We start from the raw sequence: 10,650 nt of genomic DNA, 5'->3' as shown, positions 1-10,650 counted from the left end.
TGGAGCGGGAACAACACGTGCTATATAGCACAAACCATAGAAGACTATGAGGCACCTGTTATGCGGAAAACGGCACTGACAAAAATTCTGCACAAAATGACAAAATAGCATGTGCAGTACTACCTGTAGTGGAAACGAAGGCCGAAATGAGCCCGAATCAAAAATCTGAGCAGACTGAGCTCTACAAGCATCCCTAAAATTTTTGTCGACCTGTGAACGCTTGCCAAAGCTCACTGAAATCGAAGAAAGTGAGCAGGCGTGTACTGGAGCAGCTGGCAACTAAGCCCGGGAGGACGCAACCTGCTCTGATACCAATTGTTGGAATTAGGGTTGCACAGAAACGCACACAGCTTGGAGAAGACGAAGGAAGCTCAAGGCACACAATAGAGTGTGTGTTACTTAGTGTAGATAGCCCTAGAGTGATGGGTGTATATACAATGCTCGGGAGAAAAAACCTCCTGAAGAGGGAAAAAATGCCCCGGCGGTCCTAGTGTGTTCACACACATCACTACCACATGTATATGGTAACAGAAGCTTCTTGCCCCATGAAAGCCAAGTCTATGGGTAGGACATCTCCCATCTCGTAGGCTTGTATGCCTAGCTTGGTGGCCAACTTTATAGATATAAAATTGTGAGTAGAACCAGGGTCAAAGAGAATAAAAGCGTCATGTTCTCTTACCTTTCCCCAAGCATCGCATAGAGGAGATCCTTTGTGGTGAATTTCCTTCTCTTGTATTTCGACCTAGGTAGCTCGAGGAGGTTCATGGCGGGTGTTCTTTTGGAGACAAGCGCGATATGCATGCCCTTGCTCACTTCACTTGAAACAGCGGTTATCCTTGCGATAACGCTCAAGCTCTTCAGGAGAGAGTTTATTTTTGCCTTTGTAAACTCCCTTCTCTGTAGCTTTGTTGGAGTTGCCCTTAGGAGGCTTTTGGACATTGTCCTTCCCCTTAGGCTCATTGGAACCCTTGTTTTTCGTGGGCTTAGAATTTCTTTTAGCCCCCGTTTGGAAATTGATTCGAAAAGCCACCATAGTATGGTGTATAACTGCCAATATGGTGCGTGGCCTTTGGGAGTTGACATACTCCACCATTTCTTCAGTTAAGCCCGCACAATATTGTTGCTTTTGCTCTCCAAAATCCAACTTCTTGAAGACAGTGGCTTTGAGTTGTAATTCCGAAAACTTGTCTACATATTTGTGAATGGATTCGTAGGGAGAGAGCTTCAAGCTTCGCCATTCGGTGAGTACTTTGTCTTTGGCATTGGTGGCCAAAAACTGTTTCATAATGGAAGCTCTTAAAGCTTTCCATGTTTGTGGAGCTTCATCGTTGTCCCGTAGACTAGACAACCATTGTCTGGCGGACTTTTGAAAGTGCATAGCTACATGGCATAGCTCAGAGGACTCCGTGAAACCCTCATCTCCAAACGCCGCATCGAATTGTTGGATAAAGGCCAAGACTTTGTCCGTAGCACCAAAAGTGCCATCATAGGTAAGAAAAGAGATGCTCTTCCCTCCCTCTTTGAATTTCTTGAGCTTGGACGACCTATTCCATGCGGCATAGGATTTCCTATGGCCTCTTCTTTTTTATGGTTCGAAGGTTGCGCCATCACTTTCTTCAGAAGATAAAGAATTTGAGGAAGATGGAGAAGAGGGTGACCTCTTTCTCGCCTTTTTCTTTCCTTGATCTTCTTTGTCTTCGCCGTCACTTTCATAAGAGGAAGAGGATGAAGATGATGGAGAAGAGGGTGTCCTCTTTCTCGCCTTTTTCTTCTCTTGCTTTTTGTCATCCCTCTTTGAAGTATGGTGTGGAGAAGTATGCGATGGTCTTCTCCGTTTTGGAGGTGATGGAGAGCGTTTAGCCCGCTGTCTTCGTGGAGCCATCTCCGCCGAGGTGGCAGGAGACTCACTTCTTTCTAGTTCCTTCGGTGGAGGCTCTTGAATTCTCCTTTGAGAAGGAGATGCGTCATCAAGGAGAAAATTTCTGAGCCCTTCATATGGATCCTCTTCTTCTTCCCAAATCGGGAGAGGCACCTTTTGGAAGTCTCGCAAGGAGGCTTCCTAGATGCTCTCTCATCATGGTGGGGAGCTTGGAGAATCCCATGACCACGAAGCTGCCGTTGCACTTCACTTTGGAGGGATGGATTACCCATGGCTTGTTGAAGCCTACAAACAAGATAGCTAACAAGCATTGGGGCATCATTAGTAGCTTGCTCATTAACAAAATCAAAGTTATCAACATTAATTTCACTCTCTTTACTATTGTCAGCCATTCTAACAACTTTTAGGTGTAAACTTTTTAGGTGTACTTTGGCACTTCAAGCCCTAGTTGCTACTCCTCTTTACCCCTTTAGAAAAAGCACTCAAGCTACTGTTTCCATAACTCGAATACCATTAATTGCAAGAAATAGAAGAGAGGATCGTTCAACACCAAAACAGCACCGGCTCCTGTCAAGCTTCTAATAGCTCAATAGTGGTTAAGCCGTAGGCAAGCCCTGTAGGACTCCACTATTAAGACCATAGCTCTCAACGGTGATGCCCCGTTAACTGCACAAAGGCAGGCGCACTGCAAGGCTGAAAAATCCCTATTCTACTTACTCACATGCAATCAATAGTACCAACCATTCATAGCTATCTTGAGGACCTCCCTTCTTGAGCAAGAAAAGAGAAACCTTGTGCTCTGATACCAATGTAACATTTGATGGTCTAGTAACTTGTGTGTAGCGGAAAATAGCATGAACATAGTGAGCATTTCATTAGAATAACTTCCTAATGAGAATAACAAGAGTGCTTGGGTGGAGAGAGCAACAAAAAGCATAACACCTAGTTAGATAGCATGAACAATACTTCAAAAAAGAGAGAAATTAAGCAATTGACAACAGTTGAGGACCGGATTTGCATGGAGCCGGTCCTCCCTCCAAAAGGCTTTGTATTATGGTTTCTCCCATCAAGAGAGACATTTTACAATACAATTCTTTGTGTTCCTTCAATACTGCAATGAAGATGGAAACGTCATGCACTAAGCAAAACACTTATCAAACACAACATCAATTCCATGACGGTCTCAGACCCAAGACCTCACACACCTTCGAAGATGGTGAGAGCTTGCGGGGTATGAGAGTAGATTGAGAGGAAGGAGTATTCTTACGAGAAAGATGTACATCTCCTCACATAATCAGTCATATTAGCATAGCTTAGCTTAGTAATTAGCATGGTAGAGGAGATGAGCATGCCTTGAAGCTTGGCTCTTGGTTGGATTTGCATCACAAATCCAAGAGTTGTTGGTGTAGGTCTCCCTTCTCACAAGCTTGGAGTACGTGGTAAGCTTTCCATTAAAGCTTGAGAGAGAGAGAGAGAGAGAGAGAGAGAGAGAGAGTCTTCTTGCTTCACACATAGATTGTGTGAGTGTGTAATGCAATAATGCCTTTGAAAAATCAGCCCCCTCTCTCTCTTGGTCGACCCCCCTTGCTAATTGCTCATGCTACAGCCCTATTGGACCTCCCCAGGCCTAGCCAATGGAAATTAAGCAGTATAAGTGATAGCCTTTTGACATGTGTCCCCCTTTCCCCTTTTGTAAGAGCTTTAGGTATTTAATAAATGCAACTAAACTCTCATTGGACCCCTTTGCCTCCTAGCCAATAGGAATCAGGCAAGCCATTGGACTACTGAATGCTCATTGGACCCCTTGGGAGACTGTCCAATAGTCTTCTAGAGAGCTTAATTCTTATTGGTTCTTTTATTAAGTGTTTTTAAATTAATTAAACTAGATTTACTCTAGCCTAATTCTCATTGGTCCACCTCCAAGGCCATCCAATAGGATTTTAGTACACCTTGTGGACATCTAGGCTAGGGAGCTGACATGTGTCCCTCTTTCCCCTTGTGTACAAATGAAGCTTGTGAGTGTGTGTGTGTGTGTGTGAGTTTCTCTCTCATCCCCTACTTGCAAGGCTCGCCCCCTCCTATGTAGGGATTATGAAGACTTTTTGTGACACACACGAAGCATCCAATTTCCCTAGTGTTTGGCCTTTAGGCACAACCTTTGAATTTTGGAACCTTAGCATTTTGGAAGTCTTAATGGGTTGAACCTTAGGGTCTTTTAAGCCCATTGTTGCACATTGCTCTTTTGAAGATGGCCCCCTTTAGATCCCTGTTTTCCCTCCTTTGGATCCCTATTGTGGCCGATCTGCCAGCTTAACCAATAATCTAGCTTTTTCTCCCCTGGCACCTCCCCAGATCAAATGATCAGTTTAACATGAGAAAATCATTTAGGAGAATTAGATATTGATTATATTGATTATTATGACACAAAGTAATTTTTTAAAAGTATTCTCATTAATTTCGGCTATTCTCAAGTTAATAGGCCAATCTCATTACACTACCGTGACAAATCTCCTTCGTAACGCCTTCCATGTGTCAGCCCCCCCACGAACGCGGGCCTCGCATGCAACACTTGCAAACATGTAACGCAAAGGAGGAAGGGGGAAAGCAAGAGATGGAGTGCTAGGAGAGGGAAGAGAGATCGCAATGCAAAAACGCTAGACAAGGAGAGATCGCAAATGCATGCAAACACTAGAGATGGTCAACCCCAAACACCAGCTACAGTCTTCAATGATAATACGTGAAAGTACAAGGACTCCAAGATTTGCTTGACATACTTTTCAACAAACTACCCCCAATAAATATGTGGGTGCCCCATAAATATGCCACATCATCTCAAGTGATAAAAAATTGGCCCGAGAACCAAATTCGGTAACTACAAATGGAAAGAAGCTCTGACCCGAGGAAATAGAAACAAGAGTCCCACCTCATGCCGACCTACTAGATAGGCACAACACGTGTCTGGTCACCACCGAGAAGGCACGTCTACCTCAAATACAGGCTAGCACAACCACAAAACAACCTTCACTCCCTAAGCTCCTCTTGGGAGACACTCCAACCACTGCTAGACAAGAAGGTGTAACTCTTAACACCCCCCCCCTCTCAGCTACTCGACAAGGAACTAATCCAAGGGAGTTGACATGAAGGGATATTGTTGCCTGTAGTGCAAGTTTTGTGAAGATATCAGTAGGGTTGTCTAACGTAGGTCAATACTCTTATAGAATAGAGCCATCCATGGTCTTTTCACGAAGAAAATGGTATTGTATCTCTATATGCTTGATCCGAGCATGAAAAATCGAGTTCCTTGTAGTGGTTATACAACTATAGTTGTTAAGAGTAGATCATGGTCGTCAACTATGGCAAGCAAATCTCCGAAAATAGCCATAACTACAATGACTCGCATGTAGCCTTGCAAATGACTCGACACCACCTCTATAAATGATAAGGCAATTGTAGGCTGCTTCTTATTACTCCATGAAATGGCTTCAAAGACAAATGAAAAGTTGTAATCTTGAGTCGACCGTTCTCCATCCGGATGATCGTCCCAATCAAAATCAATTTATCCTCGAAGAATGATCTTGGATTCTGTACCTCAAGCTGATATCAAATGCGTGTCAATTTTGGCTGCTTCAAATACCGCAAGATCCAAAGAGCCTCCTTCATGTGTGACTTGGTGGGTCTCTACATAAATGAATTGAGAAGTCCCACCGGAAACTGAGGTCAAACCACATTTTAGCAACCAAATAAGAGAACCAACTTCTAGCATTAACTACATATGAGGGGTCATACTGTGACACTTTGGTTGGGATCCATAAAATAAGATAAAGGCTTGCACTCGGTCATGCGGAATGCTTCCACTAAGAGAGAAAGATGTCCCTTCTGCAATATCTCCCGTGCAACAAAGCAATGAAGCAAACTGAGATCTATCATCTCAAACTCTATTGCCGAGGTCTCCATAGCTACTCATGGCACCAACCCTCCCTCACTTATAATAGTCCGCAAAAGAACGATGGAAGGAATGCCATAGGAAGAAAAGAGTATCGTCAGGTACCACACTCAAGAGGCTTTGCTTCAAGCCATCTGCAAACTAGATCACTAGATTCTGGAATTAAGAACCTTGGGGGGTTGCTCCATATACACCTCCTCTAAGTCACTGATGAGAAAGCCAACACGACATCTGTATGAAACACGAACCATCCAAAATGGGCTGCTAGAGCAAATATTGTTGAAACCGTCGTGAAGATCGATGTATAGGTCTCATCATAGTCTACATCCAATCTCTACAAAAAGACCTTGGCAATGAGCCATACATTGCACTTTCCCTAAGTTCAAGGTCCGGTAGACCCACTTGACACCGGTAACCTTCCACTTCACTGGCCATGGAACCAACTCCCGTGTGTTATTCTTGATGGAATCAAGAACTGCTTACAGATGTACAGCCCCATACTTACACTATCATTTGCCCTAGATCACCTACGTGCATGTTGCCCACATTGAATGAAAACTAAAGCCACAAGCAGGCCGCTTGCCCATTAGTTCTAGCCTTCATGAAATAGCGGCCACCTCCTGAAAGACCAAAATTGGAGCTCCCTACAGAAGTTCTCCCCTTACTTTTCCTATGATTTGCCCTAGCTCATCAACAGACTGCTCTGATACCCATGTTACACAATGTACATAGAAGAGGTGGGAATCTCTCTCTCTCTCTCTCTCTCTCTCTCTCTCTCTCTCTCACACACACACACACACGAGTCAAGTCACCACTTTTAAGACAATGGCATTCACAGGACTTAGTCAAGTGAATCATTAATATAGATGTAATAAGACACCACTGGACGGGAAGCTTTTCGGAAAGCTTGCTTGGTCCTCCCACATAAATTGAAACAGGTCAGCGACAGACAGAACCAAATGAGATTAACTGCAAGTGATTCTTATAACAAGTAAACATTATTTCCATAGAAAAACCCCACTGTTGCATAGAAGTCCATATTATAATCACTGGAAACAGCATGCACACACTTGGTATGGCGGAGCTCTAAACCACCCCAGAACACAAATGACCAGCGAAACCCTCTACAATAAAATTCGAAATCCCGAAGAAACAATCTCCAAACTCGACCTCCTTTACGAAGAGAAACTTTTAGTACATCTGCAGCACCAATAACGCGGCAGATAAGGGATCACAGTGATATTCAGCAAACTGAACATGTGGACACCACACAAAAAGCTAGCAACGTCAAGGTCAGATTCTAAACCATATTGAAGCCCACGTATCTAACTGCCCCGTTTCAGCACACTAGGATTACAAAATTTTCATCCATGAACGCTATTGGCTCAAGGGACCCAAAAATATAATTCTCTTACTGCCTCAACTCTGGCCGGACAAAATCAGCATCAGCAGTCACAGCTATGTCAAGGGTAGGCCTCAATTTAGAGCAAATTTCAAGGGCATTGTGGACAGGATCCGAAAAGAAGTTTCCGATGAGGTCTTTGTTGACAGGAACTTCTGCATCCACATCCACAAACGCCTACAGAGACAAAACGGAAATAAGATCATAAGTGAAGTAAACCTTACATGTGAGAGCACAAACTCAAATTCCAAGGTCTATTAAGACAGCACTGATATCAACTGTACCTGTTGTGTCAAGATATAATCGAAACGTGGAGCCCACTTTCTAGAGCCCAGGCGAGCTGTTGTTGAGCAATTGTCCACCATGAAGGCCACACCACGAGCATGCATAAAAGGATTCAATGAATCCACAGCCTCGATGACACTCTCATTAACCATCTCAGAGTAAGAATGACCTTTCTTCCTTAAGACCTCAATCTGCCGACATAAAAAGAATTCTCAGTTTTGGCACAAATAGGACACAATTGGCACATAGATAAATCAACAGTGTCCTGATGAATCCCTACTTGAGCCATCATGAGAGCAATGTAAACTCCAGCTGTGAACCCATACAAAGGACCAAGGTCACCCTCTGGCCGCACAGCCCGCACTCGCTCTCCCACCTTCCACATCCGTGTCTTGTCAATCTTGCCCATCGGAAAAGCAGGAAGCCCCTCTTTTTCCTGTAATATACGTCAACAAGGCATTAGGAGACTAGTACTACAGGACATTCAAAAAGAAGCCTGATGCAGCAGTCTAAACAAAAAAATGTTGGAATTCACAAAAGCTCCGCCTACCTGAAAGCGGCGGCCGGCCATAACCACGCTGCGAATCTCATTTCCTGAAGCCACATCCTCGTAACATTCATAAAGGATGTCCATGCAGGGGTAATATGAGGAACTGTAGGCAATCTCAAAATCTTTCTTCCCTTGCTCATCTAAAGAGTTGTACACAGCCAGCATTCCCTGTACAGGAGGAAAATTTGCAGTATCTTGGTAAATCCCAGCATCATAGAAATCTTTGCAAGAGACTGATACACGTAGTGACAACAGCAGACCTTTGTGGAGATTGTCTTTGATATAACACCTGTAATGCCTTCTACCGTGTTCTTGTAGGCATCCTCTTCAGGCATACCTGCCTCGGTGTATCGTCTAAACAGCGCCTCAACCAGCCCATGTACAGCACCAAGCAAAATACCTAAGATACATTTACACTCGCTCAAAATAGAACTTCAACCAGAGAAAAAAGTGACGTAACGAACACACAAAACATAAAACCGACCTCTTTCACCATAAATGTCACTCCTGTATTCATCTTCCAAGGTTGTTGCAAAGGTGAAAGGTGAACCAAGAGCAATTGACCAGCCAAGAGCCACATCGGTGGCTCGTCCATCAACATCCTAGAGCAGATCAAGCAAGTATCAATAAAGGGCCATCCCCATGGAGGAAAAACAGGAAACGTTGAGTTACAATTGAGAAACTGAGAATAGAACCTGATGTACGGCAAAGCTGGAGTTTATCCCTGCTCCATTAATCTCCTTGCCTTGAACATAAAGCCTCCTCACAGATGGACCCATGCCTTTAGGACACACTGCAATCACACTGATGTCCTTCCTGAAATCTTGTCCGTTTGACTGAAGATGCCCGAGCAAAAAACCATGAGATAGTCCCAACACTGCCTTCGGCTTCATTGCAGCAAAAATTTGGCTATAGTTGTCCGCCTACGACATAAAGCAGATTATAATAAGTTCATCTCAAATCAACAGTTGTTGTGAAGAATAGGAAAAGTGTCAACTAACCTGTGCTGCATCCGAGATGAGGAGAAGCACGAGGTCACTCTCAGATACTGTCTCCACGACATCACCCAAGGTACCAGATTCTTCAGAGAAACCTACAGCCCTGGCCTCTATCAATGATTTAGAACCCTTCCTCAGGCCAATCTGCAATGCAGCACCGAATGTGAGCCCATATCACAATGGCTTAATGATAATAAGTGGATAAGAACAGAAAAAACAAATCCCTTACAAACCTTGACTTTAATATCTGACTTAGCCTCAGCCAGGGAGTCTCGCAAGTTTTGCGCTTGAGCAGGGGCCTGGTCATCACACAGAAGAAGAGAGATGTAAGACATTCTGAATGAGAAACCATCTACAATCAGCCGCTAGTAAGAATGTCTAATTGAGAAACGATCTACAATCAAAAGCTAGTAAGCAGTGCCAAGGGCCTAGCTGTCTTCAAAGTAACCATTACACAAGCAACAATTTGAAAAATAAAGAAAAATAAACTGTCCTAAGTGAGCCCACCAAAGCATGCAATCCATGGGGACATGAAAAGTAAAATAACACTCAGCCCAACCGTCAACAAGCACCATGAAAACCCAAGAAAATGCATATTTTCCATACGTATAGAATTGCAATTCACAATCTACATTCTCCTAGTACTGCACGTGACTGACAATTGTCTTTATTCATCTAACATTCTCCAACAGAGCCACGCCTGCATGTTTGACTGAAAACATTCAAAAGTGAAAAGAATTAAGGAAAATTTACCTGAGATCCCCAGCCAATGACCCCAATTTGCTTGATTCCTTTAAAAGCTTCACGAAGCAGAGGAAAGAGATCCCTTCCGCCCCTTACAATGTACTGATGTAAGAGAAAATCACGGTCTAATCAGCATATGAATGCAAACAGCAGCATAATTGTATAGAAAGGTAAATACAGGCGCACCTCATCGCGACCTGAGAGCGTAATTTTCTCCTTCTTGAAGACCTTAGTATCAAACTGCACGTCTACACCTCGCTTAACTGGTGCCGATACCATCATGGTGGTCATAGGTCCTGCAGCAGTGCTCTTCTGCATTTTTATTGACAGGGCGGATGTCTCCGCTACCGCTTTGCAAAACGAAAGCTTGGAACTCCACTTCAGGTCATTTCGCACCACTGGGTAAGAGCAGCAGGTGCTGGAAGAGGGCCGCTTGGACAAGGAAGGAGATGATGACGCTGAAACCGCAGACGAGGTGCTGATGGCGGAGGATGAAGAGCCGATCCGACAGGTTGTTGCCATAACCGTAGATCACGCGCTCTGTAGAGGGCAGACCTAGGGCTTGTGAACTACTGCTTGAAGGGAAGAGAAAGCCAGTACTGGGTGGGCTTAAGAAGGATATTAGGATATCATTTTTTGGGTTTATACATGTGCCATTTTTCACGTCATCTCTCACATCACAACCCATAGGCCACCATTTTAGGGCTTGGTCACACGCGAGGCACAGTTCGCATTTGTACAGTGAGGAGCTGATGCAAGAAATTTTGGTGTATTCCCATCAATTTCTCTGCACACCTTGTCATCTTCTTCTTTGATGCATCGCAAAGGATGCGGGAAGGTAGAGAGAGA

At 44.0% G+C, this 10,650-nt stretch overlaps 1 protein-coding gene across 1 annotated transcript; it reads right to left on the bottom strand.

The window, feature by feature from the left end:
• Window positions 1–6,980: 6,980 nt before the first annotated feature.
• LOC147452501 (ketol-acid reductoisomerase) lies at window positions 6,981–10,394 on the bottom strand. Its single transcript, XM_086518167.1, has 11 exons — window positions 9,988–10,394; window positions 9,811–9,903; window positions 9,291–9,356; window positions 9,061–9,201; window positions 8,755–8,982; window positions 8,544–8,661; window positions 8,320–8,459; window positions 8,060–8,227; window positions 7,790–7,945; window positions 7,509–7,700; window positions 6,981–7,401 (listed from the first exon to the last, which is right to left on the bottom strand). Exons 1-11 carry the CDS (start codon window positions 10,321–10,323, stop codon window positions 7,234–7,236), a joined length of 1,806 nt encoding a protein of 601 aa, XP_086374293.1. The 5' UTR covers window positions 10,324–10,394; the 3' UTR covers window positions 6,981–7,233.
• Between the last annotated feature and the right edge of the window lie 256 nt (window positions 10,395–10,650).

The sequence above is a fragment of the Adiantum capillus-veneris genome, chromosome 8, assembly GCF_014529385.1.
Source record: "Adiantum capillus-veneris isolate H3 chromosome 8, ASM1452938v2, whole genome shotgun sequence".
Taxonomy (NCBI): Eukaryota; Viridiplantae; Streptophyta; class Polypodiopsida; order Polypodiales; family Pteridaceae; genus Adiantum; species Adiantum capillus-veneris.
Note: the sequence above shows the minus strand (reverse complement) of the source record. Positions and strands in the feature narration are given on the sequence as shown.